The sequence below is a fragment of the Mya arenaria genome, chromosome 6, assembly GCF_026914265.1.
Source record: "Mya arenaria isolate MELC-2E11 chromosome 6, ASM2691426v1".
In the NCBI taxonomy this organism is placed as follows: domain Eukaryota; kingdom Metazoa; phylum Mollusca; class Bivalvia; order Myida; family Myidae; genus Mya; species Mya arenaria.
Genome location: NC_069127.1, coordinates 24782307 through 24807034, shown reverse-complemented (window position 1 = coordinate 24807034; position 24728 = coordinate 24782307). Strand labels below are relative to the sequence as shown.

General features: G+C 34.9%; 1 protein-coding gene and 1 non-coding gene across 2 annotated transcripts; one reads left to right on the top strand and one right to left on the bottom strand.

The window, feature by feature from the left end:
• Window positions 1–8636: 8636 nt before the first annotated feature.
• LOC128236541 (pre-mRNA-processing factor 17-like) lies at window positions 8637–23602 on the top strand. Its single transcript, XM_052951458.1, has 14 exons — window positions 8637–8817; window positions 10065–10151; window positions 10868–10997; window positions 11296–11382; window positions 13698–13840; window positions 14423–14519; window positions 15113–15327; window positions 16245–16392; window positions 16759–16874; window positions 17362–17495; window positions 18065–18141; window positions 18831–18931; window positions 21492–21535; window positions 22567–23602. Exons 1-14 carry the CDS (start codon window positions 8650–8652, stop codon window positions 22742–22744), a joined length of 1725 nt encoding a protein of 574 aa, XP_052807418.1. The 5' UTR covers window positions 8637–8649; the 3' UTR covers window positions 22745–23602.
• Trnar-gcg (transfer RNA arginine (anticodon GCG)) lies at window positions 20171–20247 on the bottom strand. The gene has a single exon. It is a non-coding gene; the product is annotated as a tRNA-Arg (tRNA).
• Window positions 23603–24728: the final 1126 nt, after the last annotated feature.

Below are 24728 nucleotides of genomic sequence, written 5' to 3'. Positions count from 1 at the left end.
CCATCATCAACATCATCATCTATATCGTCATCTATATCATCATCTATATCATCATCATCATCATCATCATCATCATCATCATCATCATCATCACCACCACCACCACCACCACCACCACCACTACCACTATCATCACAACCACAACCACCATCACCACCACCACAACTACCACCATCACCATCATGAACATGCAAGACCATTCATAACATCCTTATCCCTAGTACATTGTAAGCATTTTTTCTCAGCACTTTAACCATTACGGTTTATAATCGGTGTATTTACCGAAAATTCGGCCAATTGTTCAACATTGTTTTAGTTTAGGCGTTGTTAAAGTAATGTCGTTCAAGGTTAGGCTCCAAATCTTTACTTCTCTGGAAGGTAAATGGATACACTTGTAGTCTGCGGTTTTTGTAACAAGCTTTGGGGCTGTTGTTTCAGGTTAACTTGATTAATTAAAATAGATGAGCACATCATCAACTATTTCACGTTGAAAATTTAAAAAACGATTACTTTAATCACAACCAATAACTTAAACAAAGGTCTGAACAATCGGTCCATTGTTAAATCATTTCTTCGATACAAAAACTCACCTTAAAACCCAGTCAAGCCATCGAATAATTGCGCCATCAATGAAGTGTCACCTATTGCGTCTTCAGCCTACTCCATTGGAAAGGTTTCACTTCTGGTTGGACGGATCGACGATTCCGGTACCGTGAACGCTGAAACATTGAACCAGTGTTTGCTCTTAAATGTCAATATGGAATTTGTATGATATACAATAACAAGCATAATTTAACAAAGACATGTTTAAGATTATTTAAAGTGGTAACACAGTCGAATATAATATTCATAAAACATGGTATTTCTCTTATATTTTTACTACCTTTTCTACCGTTAATTTAATTATAAACCACTTTCTTAATATAATCTTTAATCTCATCGAACGGAGTGTCGGCAACAATTTTATATGTATTACTATACACGAAAATGAAACAAAAATATACTTATTTTGTCCGATTAGAAAACAATATTGGGAAATAAGCAGACGCCTATAAACATTCTTACTGTTATAGGTCTAAAAATAACAGAAAATGCCCGTTTGATTTTCGTGTTTTTCTTAATTTCAAGCTCATCTAGTACGTAATACTGTCAAATTTGAATATGGTATTATGGTACGCTTGAATAATAAAATGAAAGAAAACAATATGTAGAAATAGAAATAGATAGAAAATAGACACGGCCATGTGTATGTCATAAATAAAAAGGGAGAACAGAAAATACAGCTGTGATACTCCGTTGAGACTGGAAGATTGACCTCTCCGGCTCGCATGTCACTGCCAGGGACGAGTACACGCCGGCACTGCTCAAGACTTGTGGAGGTTCCCTCAACTGTACAAGATCTTCATTAGAAGGCCTGGGTGGGGAACTACCTCTTGAAAAGTACCAAGGTGCGAGCCTCAGCAACTGTGGTTGGTTGTCCATTCCGCTGCGGTATTGTCCTCGGAAGAAGCCGAACTTGAATTGATAAAAAGATGTCTGGTAGAGACTGAACTGGATAGAATGCTTTGATCTGAGCGTGGACGATGACCGTCTATTAAGGTACTTAGATGCTGCTACATCAATAAGACTGTGTTGGATTTTTAGTTGGCGAGTTGCAGTTTAATCCCGAGTGTCTCCCAGCCTAGTTTTTCTAGCATGGAATTCACGCTACTGGTGTAATGGAAGCGGTTGAGTGCATAACGAACAGTTTTGCGTTGGACCATCTCGATCTTGTAGCTCTGGTCTTCTGGTAGGGGTTCCTCACTGAGGTACAATATTCTATACTAGACCTTACCAGGGTGACTCTAGCAGAAGAAACCTCCATGCAATACCTTGGCGTCGACATCCCATCGAATATATTGTGGAGCAACCATATCGACTGTATAACTCTCGGGATCCGTAAAACGGGATTTGAAATCAGCGTCGACATAAGATAATAGTTTATCGTTACTCACTAAAGCGATTTAAATCCAAATTTACACTTTTTCCAGACAGAGCCTAGTTTCAGAGAACAAAATGGTTTTCGGAGAAACCAACATTTAAACTTTTTCTCATCTCTTTTTTTAGCGAAAGAGATGATATAGGCAACACACATGTGGACGTTTTGGTATTTGCTGTTTGGTAGGTCCTTCAGAATCAGCCGATCGTTTAATGATATTACGATTTGTTTAACAACAACCCTCGAAACAAAAACAAAGAACACTATAAAATCAGTCGAACCAGTTCGGGATATGCATACAAATTATAATATCAGCAAGCAAAATGCATGTTAAACACAAAACATACCTGCAATCCTGATGACAACAATTACGAAACGTCCGCCTTGTTCCGTTTCCCGCCTTTAACTGACCAATGTACACCCAAGGCTGACCACGAAATTTATCGCTCCATGCATTCACACCTAAATGTACACATGTCCAGGGGCTAGAAGGCATATAATCATTACACAGGCTATTTTGTTCTGATACTTTAGTTGAGAGTTGCACTAGCCCGGCACGGATTACATGGATTAAACTGCTTTAGTGCGAGCTGTTCTAGCGGGGCGGTGTTGAATTATGCGTGTTTTATATTAAAAACGGACGAACAGCATAACTATTATAATCAGAATATGAGGACAATGATTTTACACCTTTTGCTATATATGTTGTTAATGAAATTGATGGGGGTCAATGTTCTGAATATGATTCTCCCGCCTGTTGAGTTTAATTATTTCTTGTTACACTTCTAGGCACACAGCTGTCTTGCTGCGTTCTTGGTGTACATATGTAGAAGAATAAATGGAATACAAAATTTAGTTGTATTGTATCTTCCATAAACACAAATCATTAAAACAGTCACCGTTTTAGAAATTATTAAACACATGTGAGTAAACAAAGAAAATTGTAACATAGAAATATTTAAAGTAGTATAACAAATTAAAAGATAAGAATAAGTATAGGATAGACAACGAGTGGACGTATCTATGACGCTACGCTCGGGTATATAATTATGTCATAGATACGTCCACGAGGTGTCTATCCGACTTAGACCACGTGAACTAAAGCAATGAGGTTTGGTTCTTGTCTTCAATTTAATGACTCATAAAATCCAAATACCATTTAACTTTGTATACCGCAAACAATGCGTATATTGGTTTGGCTCAATCAAGAATTTTTCTATGTTTAGAGAATTAATGTCGGAAAAGATGACATGTTTTTTTCAGTATTTTTAACTGTTGTTTGGATGTATAATTATCGCTACTGTACTAGTTACCAACCGCGGCTAGTGTTTGCTAATAGAGATAAGTCAAAAATATCTAAAATACGAACATCATCATGCACAAGTCAGCGTTTTTCGTAAACATGACGAAATTTAGGTTGGTGCAGTGGGACGGGGTCTTTTGGTGATAAAGTTCACTGGATATTTATTCATCGGACGATACACAACAGTCGGGGTTGAGAACGCCATCAGGGGCGTAGCTAGGGCCTAAAAACGTGTAGGTCCGATGATTCTATGTGAGTTTGGGGACTTATATATGCACCTTTCACACACTCAATAATACTTGCAATGATAACAATAAAACCAAGTAATACACCCCGCATGTAGTTTAAATAATTACCAGACTTGCTTTCGGTAAAATAAAACAAACTTTTGAGTTGTTTAAAGTGTCTGAGTAGCTATTAGTATTTGTTACATTTTGGGGTTATTAAAATTTATCAGTTTCCCCAAAAGTTGTAGGCCCGGGCCTACAAGTCCTATATGTGGCTACGCCGTTGGCCATCCCTGGACTTTCTATATGCCTAAACGTTTTTAGGATATCATCAGGTTGTCTAAATATCGTTTGAGTTTTAGCCAAACACACCTTGCCCCGACCCTTACTTGGTGAGGCAAAACTTATACAGGTGCATTGCGTATACTTAAATAAACTCGTGAACGAATCGAGTACGGGAAATTACATCCCATTTTTTGTATATCCAGTATGAAATAATGTTTCCAGTTTAATTTAAGTTTTGATCAACCAAAACATGCTTTAACGTTTATCCAATGATTATTATTAGACCATGAAAGAAATTTTATAAATAGGTGCCTTATAAATTAAGAACACTTTTATGGCATTTTGAATAAATACCCCTTTTCATTCAATCAACGTGTTTGTTTTTCCCTTCGTCCATACAAGTTCGCCTTAGACTGGTTTTCGTTCTACCTAACCTTGGTCAATATATAAATAACAGAATATTTTTTGGCCTATGAATTCAGTTCCATGCTTAACTGTTCATCAAATGTGATCCATTTTGGCTCGAGGAAATCGTGTTTTAGAAGTTGTATATATATATATATCATTCTGATGGTACAACGTGTATATGAAAAATGGAGCAATAAAAAAGCGAAAGCCGATTGGTTATATTAGAGTGAGCGTGGTCTAATGCTGAATATTACAATGAATGCGTATTGACTCTGTTGTATTAAAAACTATCAAATTACAGCCGCAAATTTATTTAACATTTATTTCCTCGGTATTAACAAGGTATGTAATTTTCCCTAATGACGATGGTGCTTTCTGAAATGAAATGAAGATTTTTTTTAACAATTCTTGAATGAAAAAAATGAACTATTGGTGTAAATATAAGGAATGAATTGCGGGGTTGATGTCATTACCGGGGATATGAACGCAATTGGGCTGGTCAAAGTACGCGTGGAGTCCTTCGGACTCCACGCCCTTAGACCAGCCCAATTGCGTTCATACCCTGATAATGACAGAACAGAACAGAACAGAACAGAACATAATGTTTATTTAACTTAAGCATATACAGCTCATCGTTATAAACACAAAAATAAATACACCTAATCAATTCAATATTCATAATCAAATCAATATTGCATGCATGAAAAAAACAAAAAAAGAATAATTTGCCTTCTATTACTTACAATCGAGTTACACAATACCACGAGAGAGAAAAAGCAAACTTTAAAATACTAATTTAGCAGAAGTGAATGTGAGGAGGTCTTTAGTGGTAATTTATACATTCAAGTCTCTTATTTTAAAAGCTTTGGTACAAAAAATAGCTAATATCACTAACAGAGATTAATTGTCAGAATTGAGTAATGATATAAATTTTACCATACTAGGATGTCTGACATAATATCTAGGAATATAATTCTGCCTTATATCATTATACATTGGACAAACTAATACAAAATGAAATTCATCTTCAATATCGTTTAAATTACACAGTGTACATTTTCTATCTTGTCTTTGAATATTGTTATGTCTCCCAAGTTCAATGTTTAGATTATGGGAGGATAATCGGAGCTTCGCTAAAATATTTCTATGTTTGAAATTTTCCATTAAAACAATGTAAGTTGATATTTTAAACGTTTCCTTGATTTCCTTAAACAAATACAAGGATGAATGTGTTTCCATGGTAGCACGCCAATCGGTTATATACATGTCTCGTAATCTGTCTCTGAGCATGGGGACAAATGCACATACATTTACAGACTCAGGAAATTGCCAAACGTCCGCAAACCCGGATGACTGAAGGAGAGTTTTAACTCTGTCGACCCAGTTCAGACTTTGTGGGTTAACACGAAGTTCCCGGTATTGTTCTGTAATAATTGCCATGAGAATACAGTTATCTTGTTTCTCATTGTATAACTTGATACTTGACAAATACGAATATGTCGCTCAATATATAATGGAAATCTGCCTAGCTCTCCATAAAGTGACAAGGTATTTGTAGAGCGTTTGACATTTAGGACCCACTTGCAAAATTTTCTATGTACTCTTTCAATAACCTCTGTCTGGATATAGCCCCATACTTCACAGTTATAGTTCAAAATAGACAAAACAAGTGCATCAAATAGATTAAACGTAATATCAATAGGGACGCGGTTATGCTTCAGCAGAGCCTTAAGTGCATTCATAGAGCGCAATGCCTTTCCCGCCAGCGTGGTAGCTGCCTGCATCAAAGATCCACCACTGGAAAATACAATACCGAGGTAGTTAAATGAACTGACTATATCAACAGCCTGACCGTTATAAGTCCATTTATCTGATTTTCCTATACGCCCCCCCCCCCCTTTCTAAATACCATTATCTTAGTTTTTTCCACATTGACCGTCAAATTCCATTTGCTACAATAAGTACTTAAATTATTCAAGGATTCTTGTAACCCCTCCCTCGTCTCTGACAGAATAGCCGCGTCATCTGCAAACAGCAATACATATATTGAGATCTCATTGACTGTGAGACCTGCATTTAAGCTTTGTTGTAAATGGAGTTCGATATCATTGAGGAAGAGAGAGAAGCAAATCGGGGAGGTTATTCCCCCTGGAACAAGCCAATGTTACTTTCAAAGAAATCAGACAAAGACCCCAAGTGTTTTATGCACATTTTCACCTCGTTATACATCGACCGCAACAGGGACAAAAACTTTCCATCTATACCAAGTTTGATTAGCTTATACCAGAGACGCCCCCTATCAATGCAATAATATGCCTTACGGAAGTCAACAAAACAGCTATACAATTGTTTATTCTTTCCTAATTGCCTAATGTATAATTGAGTTGAGAATGAAAACCGGATCAACCTTACTGTACTTGCTTTTGAAACCAAATTGAGCATCAGTCAGAATATCTTGCTCTTTAGCCCACATTTTAAGTCGGTCATTTAGTATAACTGTAAATAATTTAGCAAAACAGCTTAGGAGCGTGATACCGCGGTAATTATTCGGATCAGATGTATCTCCCTTTATATATATAGGAATTATGGCCCCTGTTGCCCACGATCTGGGAAATGATTGGGTATTAACTATATGATTAAAAAATAATCCTAGAGGTTTAATTATAATAGGTATTGATAATGACATCAACCCCGCAATTCATTCCTTAAATTTACGTAATCAAATAATTCACGAGTATACTTATTTTTTTAAAGAACCCACCGGCAATGCAACCGGACTGATCTTTTATCTGTGATAATAGAGTTCTTATTGTAAATGCCAAAAATGTTTATATTATGTCTCTTAACAGCAATTTTCAGCGCTGAATTTACGACAATTCAATTACGTTTTCTTCAGAAATAAATTTAAAACAAGGACATCATGTGAAAGCGTGTGGTCTTTTTACATATGTATTTAATAAATTGATTTTATCGATGAATTCGAGACAGTTTCATTATACTCAAAATATAAATTTAAACCAAAAAACAGCGTGTGAAAGCCCATGATTTACAAAGTTGATTTAGATATATTGGAAGTATACCACAAAGCCATGTTCGTCATTCCTGTATTCACTTTACGGTATAGCGCGTTTGCAAAGATGAATTCAAGGCAATTTACTCATAACTTTCCACACTAAGAAATTAATTAAGAAAACATTTTCTGAAAGCTGGTTGTTTCTTATTTGCAACGATACCAAAATTTATTAAATTGGTAAAGAATAAAAATAGCTAGCCACTAGGGACGTGTTTTTCATACTTGCGCTTCTGTGCGATATTAAACGAATTTCAACGGTGACCTTTAGACATTGTTTGCGTAGCTGATAAAGGTAGGATTTTAAAACCAAAAACATTTTCTGAAAGCTGGTTGTTTCTTCTTTACAATGATACCAAAACTTTAAATAAGTGTCAAGAATTAAAAATACGCCATTTTCAACGATGACTTTAAGATAATATTAGCATATTTTTTTTTAAACTAGTAATTAAGAATCAAAAGCATTTTCTGAAAGCTGGCTGTTTCTTCTTTACAACGATACCAACATTTATTAAATTGGTAAAGAATTAAAAAAGGTAAGACCCTAGGGCCGTGTTAATAAAAATTTTCTTACCTATGCATATTATATGCAGCAGTTCACTGTTATGTAGACATGAACAAAATCAAACACCAATACAATTGAAATGGTTCAACATCGACCTATTCGTTGGGATTAACATGACTTCTCTCCTCTCTCCAGTGTTACAAACATGCAGGAAAGGGTTGGTTGGCGCTCGCTTGAACAACGCAGAATTAAATTCACGACTTGTAATGTTTTACATCATATACCATCATCATGTTGCTCAAAGGGGCCAGAAACAAATTATTTTTGTTTATTTAAGCCTATGTGTATAGATATATAGAATATACATATAGGCTTAAATAAACAAAAATAATTTGTTTCTGGCCCCTGTGGTGTTGCTATTAACGCTGCCATCTAATATTCACTGAACACCAATGAGATTAACCAGACTATGTTTAGACAAATACAAGTAAAAACTGACTATCACAAATTTTCATTCTATCCTCACTCGGTTGTACTTTGGAATAGTTTGCCAAATTATATTGTCACTATCCCCACCCCTGACACATTCAAGGTGGCTGTGGCAACCATTGAGCATTAGATAAGCGAGCAATGTTTTTATCCTTTTACCTGTTCATCAATTTTTATTATGTTACTTAAATTGTGTTTTCTTTTATTCCTCATTTTCTGATGTTGATTTGCTTCATCAGTGTTTTATTTTTTTTCACTAACATGCCGACGCGCACCGTCCTTGAACGTCAGTAACACTCGGAAGAGGAGTTGCCATTAAACAGAGATAAATGCGCAGATAATAGTTGTATATAACCTGTAGTATTTAGTGCTTCAAATGTAAACATGGAAGCGATTTTATCTTACGACAGTGATACTAGTGAAAATAGTGATAAATCCGATGGTGGACACTATACAGCTACTGATCTTTTTGCTCATTTAAAACCAGTTGACGATACGAATTCAGTCTCAAAAACTATCGCTCTAAATTCAACGCCTGTCGCCATTCCACTGGTACATTTTTTTCACAACATGTTTTGCAAAATGGGTGGGGAAAGAAAACGTTCATAAACGATTCATGATCAGATGATTGAGAGAAAATTATGCTTCCAGTGAGCATTGTAATGTTCTGAATGAAATTTTTCTAGAAGGTTTTTTTAATTGTTGTCAAAATTCTTGAAATTCTTGTTTTCAAATATATTTTGTGCGATTACAAAAAAGGTTTTTCAACAATCAATGTTTAACAATTCAAAAGGGTTAAAACAGAGTCATTGAAGCCCTTGCCCATGTGAATGTACTCATTTTAGCTTGTATCTTAGTAATTGTCATAGTCTTAGTGTGAACATTAATGTAATGCATGCAAAAAACTTATTAGTACAAATGCGTCCAAGATATTCACTTGATACTTTGTACACATGTGTATTTACAGATTAGTTTTCCTATGTTTTTGGGTATTACCCCACACTTTTGATTTTTTTGGGGTATTTCATTTTGAATGAGTATTTCAAGTTTCTATAACCCCATTATCTTGATTTTAATTGAGTTACAACAATGAACAATTGTCTTTTATTAGTATGATTGAAAATGTGTCTTGGCGTTCGATGTGCCATAGTCAATGTCGCTGAGAATCTGATCAATTATTGACCCTGCCATCCCTTTAACATTGCACAATGGCACTGATTCTGTAATTAATGTATCCACTATGGTGGTGGGTTTAAATGATGTGTTTAATCGTCTGACTGAGTTGGTAATACTTTTTTCAACTTCTATTTTCAAATTGACATTTCAACAGGAAAGCTTGCATATGAACATGTGAGTTTCCGCCTGCATCCGTCTATTATCGTATATCGTCATATGTACTCATTAACCAACGGATTGTCATTAGTCAATTACCGAGGTCTTCAATTATTTCCAACTTGCTCCGTAAAATGATCGGCCAATTACGGAAAACATTATCTATTTTTAACTGGGTTAATTAAATTGACTGAATTTAGGTCGCTGAATTAGACAAAATGAGTTTCCAATTTCCATTTTAATTTATTATGCGTCTCTTTTAAATAACTTGCATATTCTGCCCTTTCCTAGATGATTTGTTACTTCCGTTTTTTTAAAACAATTGTGTTATATATGAACTTACATATCTCATTAAACTTTTATGAAATTAAAATGATTTCCGTACATGTACACATGTTACCAGTCACATATGAGGCAAGGCTGAAAACTCTTAATTTTAGTTGATATTGTATCTTTTGCATTTTCAGGAAGATGTTTCTGGGATAAAACACATAGACCCCAAAACAAAAGAAGTGAAATACAACCCAAAATATGATGAACTATATGCACCTCAGGTAGATTTTAGTTTTTAATCTACAACATGCTATCACTGGTATACAGTAACTTTACAAATGTTAATGTTATTGTCTGAATGACACAATAATTCAATTACACTTAATTTTATTTTAGATTAAGAATTATTTTGTGTTTATTCAAAATTCCCATTGGGAAGGGCCACATTTCCCTAGAGATAAGAGACAGCACTGATGGCATTTTCAATCATGAAAATTATGATTTGGATCAACTTGCCTCAATGCTTACTTGTCTATTTGGCTTGTTACTTGTAATGAGCCAGACTACAATAAATGTAAGACTTGACAGAGATGCTAAGTCGAAGTCTATTAAACGTTTGTATAGATTGTTTTTTATTGCAGACCTTGGCATAAAAGTTAGTATGTCAGAAGTGTCTTAAAATGAATATAAATAACTTTGAAAATTGTTAAAAAAAGTGTTGCAAGCCCCTTTACACTGCTTTAGGCATAAGTCCATCCTACTCATACAGAACCCGATTATTTTTCAGGATTGACAATAATCAGGTGTTAAAAACTCTAGGAGAAACACTTGTTCTAACACAACTTGACAACATAGTATAAAACCGCTAATTCAGCCAGTATGCGCTTGTTTAAAATGATAATTTCTCACATAGCTCTCATGTGTAATTTCAATTACTCTGCTTTTGAGTACAATAACTATTTCTTATAAATGTTAAATTTTATATGCATCCATGTAGGTTGGGCCAACCAACCCATACAAGACTCGGCAGGCAACCGCCATCAGAAACTCACTGGCAGGATATGTAGAAGATGCACATGTGAGCAGTTTCCAGTTTGAGAATCAGCGAAAAACCTTCCACAGCTATGGTACATAATGAAGGGGTTGTAAAATTGCAGGGTCTTCACATTCATTCATCCTTGGTACCCTGTCTATTTATTACTCATCTGAATATCCTGGGCAAATTGTCTTTAGAACCTCGTACACATGAACAATTAATGAGGTGAAATCCGGACATTTGATTTGAAGCCTGAGACGCACCGCAGGCTATATGATGGATCTCAAACATATGTCGAACCATGTGTGCCTAATTTTATTTTTAGTCAAAGTCATATTTCCCATTCATGTCACCTATTTCTGCTTACTTGCGTTTGTTTTCTATTGCAGGATATGCTATTGACCCGACTGTTGACTCGGAAACAACGTCAGGGACTAAAATGCTGGGTGACTCAATAGCACTGGAAGAAAATAAAGGTAAGCTAAACTTCTCTGTCAAATCTTGTTTCTGATATGTACTGGATTATAAATGTGTATTGTAAGAAACTCAGATAAGCTATAAGAGATTTAGTCACAAACTACATTGTGTATGTAGGTCAAATTAAAAATGATTCAAGTCATCTTTTTTTAGTTCGCAACTTGCTGTTAAGTCTTCTATTCAATGGGAATGCTTAAAGTTTCCGGTTTTTCAAAGTAATAGTTCTGATGTTGTTGTCTTTATCGATATTCAGCTGTAGTATGAAATCGCTGAACCTTTGGTCATAAGGAAAAAATGTTCGTTATTATTATGAAACTTAGTACACTTGTTGCCAGTCACAATGCACTTATAGTTGTAGCAAGGCTCATTACACTGCTTATAAATTGTCAAGTAAAGCATCCTAACCAAATAAGATTTCGAGGTCCGGGTGATTTCATTGTAGCTATATAAGCACAGTGAAAATTGTGAATGGACCTGGCTTTTTCATTTTGAAAAATATAAACATGTTCAGGTTGTTTTTTTACCTTATATGAAAGGGGCCGTTTAACGGCCCCTTCCCCTCGGAAAATAAGCCTAGTTTTTCCCCTAAAAATGAAAATTCCCCTCCAATAAAATTCAATATTTTTTTATTTTTTTTATTTATATTTTAGAAAGTTTTTTACCTGTACAGGTTCATTTTCGATAAATTCTACATCCTAATAAATTATGTGATGTAAAGTTTCTTTGATAATTGAACTCAGAAATCATTGATTTTCATCACATTCAGAGATCAGTATGAAACATTATCTGTCATGAATTATTGCAATAGATATTTCCACCCAAAGGATTGATATTTTTTGTGTCTTTTAAAGGGAAAATAAACTAATATTAAATCATTTCCTAATTTGCAGGAGACTAGACAACTTTTTCCTTTAGCTGTAAAATTTCCCAATTTCGGCATTTTCATGACGCAAAATTTCCCAAAATGTCTAGGGTCTTTTTCCCAAAATGGGCAGAAAAAGCCCTGTCAAGAAATGTCGCATAACTGGAAGTATTTCAACAAAAAAATCACAAAAAATGACTCAAAAAGTATTCAGAAAATTGATTCTTTCTTGACTGACTGTAAGTCAGCAGGTACATCTTGTCTATCCACTAGCACACAAAATATGACCGAGTCCAACTTTCTGAACCGGATCATTCTGTTTCTGATGATGTCGAACCCCAGTCCCAGCAAGATCCTGAACATTCTGTTGAGCCTAGTGGCCCTCTAATTTCGGAACCACGGAGAAAAAATGTCCAACTGTCTGGAAGTTTTGATTGTGGAAGCGAGCCTGAGGTACATGTAATCTCCCTACCGAATAAAAAAACTAAAAGTAGTGCTGAGGCTAATTTAGTGGAGGAGTTTAAGAACAGGAAAAAAGAGAGAGATGGACTTGTAATCTAACAATCAATATATTATAGGAGGTATGAAAGTAAAATAAAAATAAAAAATTAACATGCACATTTTCCCCATTTTTGTACTAAAACGCCGCAAAATTTTCCCTTCTCAAAGGCCCCAGGCCCCGTCCCCTTTTTTAGAAAAAAAACCCTGATGTTAATGCTTTAATTTCAAAAAAATTAATAGTGTTTTAATATGTGTAAAGCTTCCATCTCTTTATTCATTAATTACTTTGGAAGATTACTGTCTGGAAGTTTTGATTGTGGAAGCGAGCCTGAGGTACATGTAATCTCCCTACCGAATAAAAAAACTAAAAGTAGTGCTGAGGCTAATTTAGTGGAGGAGTTTAAGAACAGGAAAAAAGAGAGAGATGGACTTGTAATCTAACAATCAATATATTATAGGAGGTATGAAAGTAAAATAAAAATAAAAAATTAACATGCACATTTTCCCCATTTTTGTACTAAAACGCCGCAAAATTTTCCCTTCTCAAAGGCCCCAGGCCCCGTCCCCTTTTTTAGAAAAAAAACCCTGATGTTAATGCTTTAATTTCAAAAAAATTAATAGTGTTTTAATATGTGTAAAGCTTCCATCTCTTTATTCATTAATTACTTTGGAAGATTAGCATACAAAGTATTTCTAAAAAATATTATGATGTGTGGGAGACAATGTCAAAAAAGGGGGGAAAATATACCCTTTTTCAAATAGGAAGTAGCGGAATTTTGGCCTATGCTGTAAAAGAAGCTGAAAAAGTCCTGAAGCAATTTTCTACTAAATAGACAAGCATTGGCACTTCTTGTTTACTCCTTTGTTTAATGTGCTGTTTACTGTTAGAGTCAGAATTTATTAACTATATGTGTATTTAATTCTTTATAACATATATTTTTACTTGTTCAGGTCTGACAGCGTTTGAGAAGGCAAAAAAGCGCCCTGAGGACAAAAGAAAGAGACACTTAAACGATGATCCCAGCAATATAGAGGGGTTTATAGGGCCCTGGGGGAAGTTTGTGGATGAACAGACAGTAATGAAACCTAATGAGGTACTTGAGATTTCAAAGCAAAATGAATCTTTTGCCAAGTTACACTTTTATTTAGTGACTGGTCTATCTGTTTTTGCACGAACAATGTTTACCCGATTGTTCAGAACTTTGTTAAAGTTAACAACATGATTATAGACATCGATGCTAACTCTTAGTCATGAAATATTTGATGATATGCTTTTAGATTTAAATAAAACAAGTACAATTAAAAAAGATGTCTCATATCTTGTAAGGCATACTGCATATCACAGTTCACAATGATGATGTTGACAAATTTGTTAACTTACCGGTATAACAAGGTTGTTAACAATCGGATCTTTGTAAGTGCAGACAGATAATGCACCAGATGGAAATGAAACCAAAACAGTAATATAAAAACTGATAATTATAAATAAAGGAAAGAATATAGTAAACTTGTCTTTTTTCATCAAGATCTTATGTATACATCTTGAATGCGCTCTAAATTGATGCATGCAGTTTATATTTATAAATAAAAAAATAAAATAAAAACTCCCTAACGAAAATTATTACCTTATAAGTCACCATTCAGTAATTAATGATGTTACTTGATGTGTAAAACAGGAGGAGAAGGCAGAGTTGGATGAGATTCTTGCCAAGCGGGCAAAGACGGGTAAACAGACAGAGGAAAAACCTGCAGAGGAGAAAACCACACTACACAGTGAGTAGACAGAGGAGTGGGAAACAATGCAAACAAACTCATTATTTAGACTGTTCATTAAAATGTCTGTCCAGTTGTGTACCGGTACTTAATTTATGATGTGAATATTTACTAAGCTCTAGTGCTTCATGGTTTGTCAACTGTTAAATACTTTTCAGGGGTTAAAGCTGCACTCTCCCAGATTGACCGTTTAAACAACTTGTTTATTTTTTGTCCTGGAATGAGCTTGTTTATGGGAAAATGCCTTGAAATCCGTGATACAAGGCTGCTGGCTAAAGATCAGACTTAAAATATATTTATGTTCGAAAATTGATGTTTTACGGCTAAAAGCGTTACTAAAGCCTTAAGAAATATGCCATTTTCGGCAGTATTCAAAACAATTGAGGTAGTCCTGTTGTGAGCAATCTTTTATGACTGAATTGAAGTCATTGATACCAAAATAAGCTGATTTCGAAACAAAAACTAAAAGAAATATCAAAACTGTCAATCTGTGAGAGTGCAGCTTTAACTGGGATTAAAAATATTTGTGAGTTTTCTATCAAATGTATTTTAAATGCCCAGTGTAATTGTCTTACGCTATCTTATTATTTCAGTCAAAGATGCATATGATTACCAAGGCCGGTCATATCTGCACGTGCCGCAGGATGTGGGTGTGAACCTCAAGTCAGAATACCCCCCAGAAAAGTGCTTCATACCCAAGAAACTAATACACACTTGGGCAGGCCACACGAAAGGTGTGGCACAAATCAGATGGTTCCCCAAATCTGCCCATCTCTTACTGTCTGCTAGTATGGACTCGAAAATAAAGGTAGGATCAATTGTGAATAATTTTATTAGCTTCTATAGAATTTATCCCCTTTGTTAATAAAGCATGGATTATGTTGTGCTTCATCTTAATGCAATTCATATCAGTTTTATAAAACTAATCATGACTGAACCTTTTCTGGGTTTGCTTGACTAAAATAAAGAATAAGTTATTTGAAGAAAAAAAGTCAAGATATTGTGATAGCCTTGGTGTTGTAGCAATCGACAGCTTTGACATTGTTAAAAATCTTGCCTTTAAGTAAAGAAAAATCAAGGTATTCACATACAGCTTGATGCGCGTGTTGCCAGAGACAATATGTATATGTATAAACATGGCCCATAACATTAATTATAAGTTATGTCCCTTTTTTGAAATAAACTGATGATTGATGGCTTTCACTCTGTAATGCTCTATTTTCATTTAATATGTCTGGTCTGGTTAAGATACAATGAATTATTTGTCTTTGACATTGGTGAAATTAAGGCTTGGATTGAATTTGTCTGAATTCAAATTTAACTAGTCCACAATTCTGCCTATGTTACAGTCATCAAAATTAGACTTTTGGATGAACAAGCCCGAATTTTTATACTATTGCTTGGCATATATTTGAACAAGCCCTGCTATATAAAATTCAGAATTTGAGCAAGCCTGGAGGACATTTTACCAGTGCTGGGCTTGCAGGCTTGTGCTAATTTCGCCCACTGATGTTAAGTTCAAATTTGGAACCAGTCCAGTAAGCACTTGAACAGTATCAGGCTTGCAATAAATTTGACCATGTAACAGTCAACCACTGTATAAATCTGGAAGTAAATGACCGGCAATGTATCTGGATTTGCGTGGGCCACAAGCAGGCTGTATGGGATATCACACTCCGGTAGTACTGTTTTTCAATGTACTCAGCTTATATGTATATGTTACAGATCTGGGAGGTCTACAATGACCGGCGGTGTGTCCGCACGTACCTCGGCCACAAGCAGGCTGTACGGGATATCAACTTCAACAACAGTGGCACAGAGTTCCTCAGCTGTGCCTACGACAGATACTGCAAACTCTGGGACACTGAAACTGGTGGGTTGGCTATATTTATGTTCATGTTGATCTTGTAAGCTTGTTTGGGTGTTGTTGTTTTTTAAGAAAAAAAGTCATAGGTATGATCATAGCACTTATGTCTGCTATGAACACTTTGACCATAACTTATGAACCATTAAAGATATTCGAATAAAACTTAGAACACATGTTACTGATGACAATAGACAATAGACATCTGTTGAAATGTAGTACGGTCCGATATCTCTGCTTAAAATGATTTGCGAATGATGATTTTTTTCCGATTTATAATGGTAAAATATTTGTTCAGTCATGGCTTCTGCCACTTGGTAATCTGATACCGTATTTTTCCGTTACTTTAATGCTTTCAATAATATGCATTTCCAGGCGAGTGTAAGGCACGGTTTACAAGTCGGAAAGTGGCGTATTGTGTGAAATTTCACCCAGAGGAGGACAAACAACACTTGTTTGTGGCTGGTACCTCAGACAAGAAAATAGTCTGTGTAAGTAGTTAAAGTTTGTAGTTTGTGTATTAAAGTAGTCATGTAGAAAATCATCTGTGGAAGTTGTCACAATAATCTAGTCTGTGTAAGTAAAGTAATCACTCTAAAGTTTGTGTAAATAGGCGAAAGAATAAAGTCTTTGTATGTAGTCGCAAGAAAATAGTCTGTTGAAGTAGTTCTTTTTTAGAAGTCATTAAAAATGAGTCAAAACAAATAGTCATTCATAAAGTAGGACATATTCTGTGCCACTATTCATTTAAATAATATCCAGGTAAATATGTAGTCATTTAGAAAACAGCCTGTGTATTAAGTCTTTTAGATTATAAAAACTTGGATATACTATTAGGAATAAGTATGAATTAAATGTTTGTGTGAGTTTAACTTTAATTTCAATTCACATTTTGAATAATCTAAAATGGTTATTTCCACATTCATATCACTTGCTTGCCCACCCACACAGTTTAACCCATTTTAACATGCAATTCAGTGGGACACCCGGTCCGGTGAGATCGTGCAGGAATATGACAGACATCTAGGGGCTGTGAACACGATCACATTTGTGGACCAGAATCGCAGATTTGTCTCCACATCAGATGATAAGAGCTTAAGAGTGTGGGAATGGTAAGTTTTAGTGATAGTTAGAACACCTACTAAGCCAATAATTATACCCCCAGATAGAAATATTCATGGGAATGTTGGTTAGCAGGGGCTGTTGTGCACTTGTTATTTTTTCACATTTCACTTATTAATCCCACAACTTGATATTTAACCATTCCTGTGTCTAGGGTATCATCACAATTGTTCTAGTTTAAAAAAAAAATGAGGAAAAGATACTTGTTCCTCTGAAATGCATTGAATGAAGAACAATAATCAATGGATAGAATACTGATACCTAAAATTTACCAAAAAATGTTAGATTTTGCAAATTTTAATACATGTATTTACCTGAACAAAAATCTGAATATGGGTGTTACTGTTAGGCATTTTTTCCTATTGTTTATAAAATATGATGGGTAAATGTGCCAGTGATGTTATGTATGATATTTTAACTTATATGTTTAGTTAATATTACACATTACATATACTGTGCATTTAAATCTTCATGCTGTACAGATGTACTTTTTACTTATGATAATAATGTGCTATAATAAAAATGAAGGAACACCTCCAAATACACGCGTGTATTTCAGGGACATTCCGGTGGATTTCAAGTACATAGCCGACCCTTCCATGCACTCAATGCCCGCCACTGTGTTGTCGCCCAATGGTGAGTTAAAACAATTAGTTGTCATTTTATAGGGTGGGAATGGTCTATTGGGATTGGTGTCTGCCTCTCACCAAAGAGGTTGTGGGTTGAATCTTCACCAGGGGTACTTTCTCATGGCCTCCAAAATGGACACCAGGCCCCAATTTCACAAAAATACTCCAGTCAAATCTCAACTCATTTTACAACATGAAAACATAATATGATTTAAAATCTTGCATGTTTTTATACTTTTTGAAAATCTATTTTCTCATGGAATGTGTTGATAAAAATGTTTGTCAATATTTAAAAGAAACTTAATTCCAGAGCAAAAAATAAACTTGAGTAATTGTTAAAAAATAAGAAATTGTATTCAAATACATTTTTGGCTGTAGAATATTATTCCCTTGAAATCATGACCAAAGGCACAAATCAACATATTACATGAAATAATGCCTTTTCAAAGGTGTAAAATTAAATGTTATTTTTAATATCTTTTGATGCTATGTGGTAAAATGAATTTAGACTGAAATTGAGATTTGACTTAAGTTTGTTTGTGATATTGGTGCCTGAGCTGGTTTATACCTAGATAACAGACTTTAGGTTTGATTCTGTGATTTACTAGCTTTCTTCATAATCAAGATAAAAGAAATGAGTATAAACTAGTTGTAATTTGCTTGTCAGGTATTAACACAAGTGCATTGGGATTCTAGGTAAATGGCTAGCGTGCCAGTCGATGGACAACAAGGTCACTGTGTTCAACGTTCTCAACAGATTTAAGTACATGAGGAAGAAAACATTCACCGGACATATGGTAGGTGCTGGGTACCTTCATGTTTGCTTGTCGTGAAAGAATTGGAAAATTGATGTTATTTTTTTAGAATTTGTTATAATCTTCATGCAGTATTACTGTAATGGTCATGCATATAAGGATTGATAACATTTTCCCGTGGGTCCTTCATGGAATTCGCTTGCATGACCTGCTGCGTTCATACAACATGAACCCACGGAAACATGCAATCCATCTGTATAATTAGATTTTAAATAATTGTCATATAAAACCTTTTTTAGCTCACCTGAGCACAAAGTGCTCAAGGTGAGCTATTGTGATCGGTCTATGTCCGGCCTCTGTCGTCCGTCGTTCGGCGTCAACAATTGGCTATAATCATCTTCTTCTCCTAAACGGCATAGACAGTTTTGATGAAACCTTATAGGAATGATCATTGGTTGGTGCTTTTTCAAAATTGTTCAAAGAAATTAATTCCATGCTGAACTCTGGTTGCCATGGCGACCTAAAAGAAAATGTCAACAATTGGTTATAATCATCTTCTTCTGCTAAACTGGTCGGACAATTTTGATGAAACTTCATTGGGATGATCCTTGGTTGGTGCTTTTTCAAAATTGTTCAATGAAATGAATTCCATGCAGAACTCTCGTTGCCATGGTAACCTAAAGGAAAATGTCAACAATAGGTTATAATCATCATCTTCTCCTAAACCCTTGGACAACTTTGATGAAACTTCATAGGAATGAATCCTTGGTTGGTGCTTTTTCAAAATTGTTCAAAGAAATGAATTCCATGCAGAACTCTGGTTGCCATGAAAACCTAAAGGACAAAATTACAAAACCTTTTTTGGCAAATACTATTAGGCCTAGTGCTTAAATATTTGGTGTGTTACATTGTCTATTGGTTACCTACCATGTTTATTTATAGTATACCCCTGAAGAAAAATTGGCCTCACTCAATGGGTTACAAGTTCATTATTAATACATTTTGTTAAAATTTGATAGTTATGTAAAGTTTACCCTTGAAACAAGGGCAGCAAGTCTAGTGGTGGTGGTGTTAGTAGTTTATACTCCGGGTCCCGGCGTGAGCACATTGAAGGGTCCCAGAGTGACAGTTCAACCACCGCACACATATCCTGGGCGGTTAACCAGTACTAGGTGCCTTCACCTCTGCAAGGAACTGACAACTTCTGTACATGCCAGGGGCAGTGGTACAGTGTGAATGGTCGTAGAAAGGATTTCATAACCAATCACAACAGAAGTGACTTGGTCCGCCCGGGAATCAAACCCGGGTTGTCCGATTCGCAGTCCAACGCTCTACCGACTGAGCTAACCGGGCGGACCAAGTCTAGCTATATGGCCTCCCTTTTTGTTGGAGATTCCACTACTTTCTATTTTTAGTAACAAGGGAATACATTTTAAAGTCTATTAATTCTTCAACATAGTCACTTATAAGGTAATTATTGTTCTTTTTTTAGGATCATAGATTAAAATAATTATTATACACTCTATTTCTTAGAAGAAATTTCATTTTTACTTAATGATAAATTTAATAATCAGACTTTTCCATTGAACTTCATGTATATTATTGTAAACTTCATGTAGATTACTTAAAACAACAAATATTTTCTTCTGTGTGGATAGTGAATAAGCCTTACACATAAAAAAATGATTAATATTAATTGATGGATGGTGATGTTGTCCTAGATGGAAGAAGCAAAAATAGAAATTATGAATGTGTACTGCTCATTGATTTTTAGAGCTTAAGGCAGATTATTTATTTTATTGGATGGTGCAATGTTTGTTGTTTGTGTATCTATACTAAAAGTTATTTTAGTGTGCAAGCAATTGAACATAGTTTTGTCAGTGTGCAGGTAATTGAATGAAATCCTGTCAGTGTGCAGGCAAATGAACAAGTCCTGTCAGTGGGCAGGCAACTGAAAAAAGTCCTGTCAGTGTGCAGGTATCTGTATCAAGAGCTGTCAGTGTGCAGTCAATTATCAAGTCCTGTCAGTGTGCAGGCACCTGAACAAAGTCCTGTCAGTGTGCAGGTATGAGAATCAAATTCTGTCAGTGTGCAGTCAATCATCAAGTCCTGTCAGTGTGCAGGCAACTATACAAAATCCTGTCCGTGTGCAGTCAATCACCAAGTCTTGTCAGTGTGCAGGAAACTGTGACAAGACCTGTCAGTGTGCAGGGAACTCTGACAAGTCCTGTCAGTGATTATCCTGGCAACATGTTTGACCAGTATGTTTTTCAATATTCTTTGAGAACAAATATCAAGCTATATTGATTACAAAGGTTAAACTCTTTTACTCTGGTGAGCGATTTAGGGCCACCATGGCCCTCTTGTTTGAAAAAAGAATAGCTTTTAATTGTAACATAGTATATCTGACATTCGTTAAATAATACCATGCAAAATCAGAGCCCAATTTTGAAATAAACAGTGATGTCATAACCCCATGTGGGTAATACAATATGAAAGTCAAGTTTTCTGTATACAAAACACTCATGGAATATAAAATTTACATGTAATTTGTCATCTAGCTCTACATATTTATAAAATTTGAGATAATTTTACATTACAGGTGGCTGGTTATGCATGTTGTCTAGATTTCTCTCCAGAAATGACGTAAGTATAATATCTTGTTACCCCATTACCATGAAAAATTTATATATAGATAATATCTCATTCTGTTGCCATAGTTTCTTTTTCATACTGCATGAGTTCTTTGGTGATATTTTGCTTTTGAAGGTGACTGAAGATAACAAAATTTGAACTTGTTTGCCATGGCATGGCTTTGTAATACATGCATTTTTGAGATGAAAAAAAAATCATTATGTTTCGGGTTCATAGTTAAGTTTCATGCCTTGCAGGTACATGTACCTGACATCTGGCCCAAATTTCTCAAAATATCTTTAGCATAAGAGGTTTAAATGCCATATTTCATTTTTCCAAATTAATTGCTAAAAATTGATTTCATACACTAAACCATTGTTTAGTCATGATTATCTCTTAAATCATTTCCTCAAATTGTTCTCTAAACTATTTATTATTCATCATTTGTTCCTTGTACTAGGATTTTTGTAATAACTATACTGCCTTGTAAACTGATACAATCACAAACACTTGAATCTTAACATGCTCAAAAAACAGATGCATGACAATACATCATGGTATCTTTATTATTGTCATTATACAGCTGCATGTTTAAGTATTGATGACAGCCTTATGAATATCTGGCAAAGAAATTTTAAGACTTGTAACAGAGTATGCTTAAAAAAGTTGAAATAAGACCACAATAAATAAATAGTTTGTTTAGTGTTTCCCTAAAAAAATAAAGATGAAAAACCCTTCCTGTCTACATACACATAAAATTGCGGGTGCAGGTAGTTTCTTAGTTGTTGGCTTTACTTGCTAACCCCTTTATTCCATATTGAATTTGAAAATGGAAAAAAATATGGCCATGGAAAAAAAACAGCACAATTATACTATAACAAAGTTAGTGAGCTTAGATAGATCCAATTAAAAGGCATGAAGATTTTTCGATAAATTTGGGGAATAGAGACATGACCAGGGGCTGTGCATGAAAATGAACAAAACTAATTACTTAAATATAGTATACGTCCAACAACATTACATCATTGTCTCAATATTTCCAGCTACCTGATATCGGGTGATGCCGATGGAAAGCTGTACATTTGGGACTGGAAGACAACGAAGCTCTACTCCAAGTTCAAGGCGCACGACGATGTGTGTATCGCAGCCATATGGCATCCACACGAGACCTCAAAGGTCGCCACTGCTGGCTGGGATGGCGTCATTAAGTACTGGGACTGAGGCAACTAGGGAAGGGAATTAGGGGACTTAAGTGATGTATGGTGGTATGAAGCATTTGCTACTATATGATGTCAAATCATGGCATTTGCTTTGGAGCTCGGAATTGACTTTCAATGTGTGGATAGTCTCAGAAAAGCAAACAAGGAAAATTTCATTAACATAGATGTCAAACAATGGGAATACGATTCTCAAAGATAGCCAACAAGGGAAATATATTTAGAAATCAAGGACAATATTATTCTTAAAGATATCAAACAAGGAGAATATTATTATTGTGGATAGAAAACAAGGAGAATATTACTATAATGAATAGAAAACAAGGATAATATCATTTTCAAAGATATTAAACAAGGAGAATATCATTCTCAAAAAAAGCCAACGAGGAGGATATCATTATCAAAGACATAAAACAAGGACAATATCATTAACATAAACACCTGAACCTGTGTATTATCAAATGTTCCAACAGATAATGTGAAAAGGTGAACTGCTATAGCAATGTTTACCACTGTGATTCAACATTTGGCTTCAGTTTCTCATGTGTCATGTTTTTGTTAGCATCTGCGAAAGAAAGCTGATATCAGCGGTAGCATGTTTTCTCTACAAAAAAAAATCGTTATAATTAGGGTTGAAAATGCAAGAGTTTTTATATAACATGATAAATATTAATAATACAGTGTCAGACTAGTTCAGTTGAGACTTTATTATCATGAATGATTTTAAATGATCATAAATGTATATATGATTGTCATCTGTACATATGTCATATCATGTACATAATTATACATGTTTATCGCTCATTTCGGCATCATTGTTAAAACATGTATGTGAGAAATGCTCTGAAATAAATTTTTGATAAAGAAATATGTGTAATTAAATCACTGGGCTGCCTCCAATTAGCTGGCTTAATTTCCAATAAAAGGAATTGTATATTTCATGTAGAATGTCATGTCAACGATAGATATTTAAGAAATATAATACACCACTGAGGATCATATGACATTATTGGTTCCGGCCAGTCAGCCCCTGTAGGTGTATATGGACCGGGCATAAGCCGAAGTTCATTCACCTTTGGGGGCTTCAAAGTTGTGTGTAATATTTCTTTTATTATAACGCATCAGTTTTATGACATCAGGGGTCCATAAAATATGACGTCAGCGGTCCATATATTTCTGCCTAAAAATATGATATGGACATCGACGGCATAAACCTGGATTTTTTTTCAATACACTGTTACACGGACCAGAGGAACACATTATTTTATATGGAAAGTTTAATATTAAAATATAATTATCACTCCACTATTCCACTGTTCAATTCATTAAACTGGGACAACATAAAAATTGGTTAGAACTCACATAAAAATTGTCTATCGGTATGTCACTGGATCTTTTTTTATGTCAAAATGAACTTGGATGGAAGTGAATGTACATGTGCTCTTCTAATAGATGACCACTTTTGGAGCTGATGTAATTCTGCTGTCTTGCATAAGATTTTGCAATGCATTAACTGGTAATGATTAACAGTTACTATCTCAACAACAGCTGTCCCAGGAATGTAACAAATGCCCATGATTAAACTCCAAATTTTGACCTTTGAGAAATGGTATGTGCGATGCAGATTCCAATGCTGCTATACATTTCTATGAAGTTTGATGGAAATTTGAATAAAATTGATGGAAGTTGCAGCTCAGGAATCTAAGTAAATAACAGAAACATGGACAGACAGTGTGTCTACTATTTGCCTTTTTTCAGATAAAAACATTTCCAAAGTTTATTTACCATATAAGTATAGAAGCAAAAGGCTAACCCTGACATTATGGAATACTTGATAATATAAATGGCTTTAACTAACTCATTAGATGATTAATCATGGCATAATGGTGTGAAACTGTTTCTGAAATGGGCAAACAGTGACTTTGACGAGTTTTTATATGTCCATATAGACAAAACCAGCCTAGCACTTTTCTCCTGGTAGCTATGTT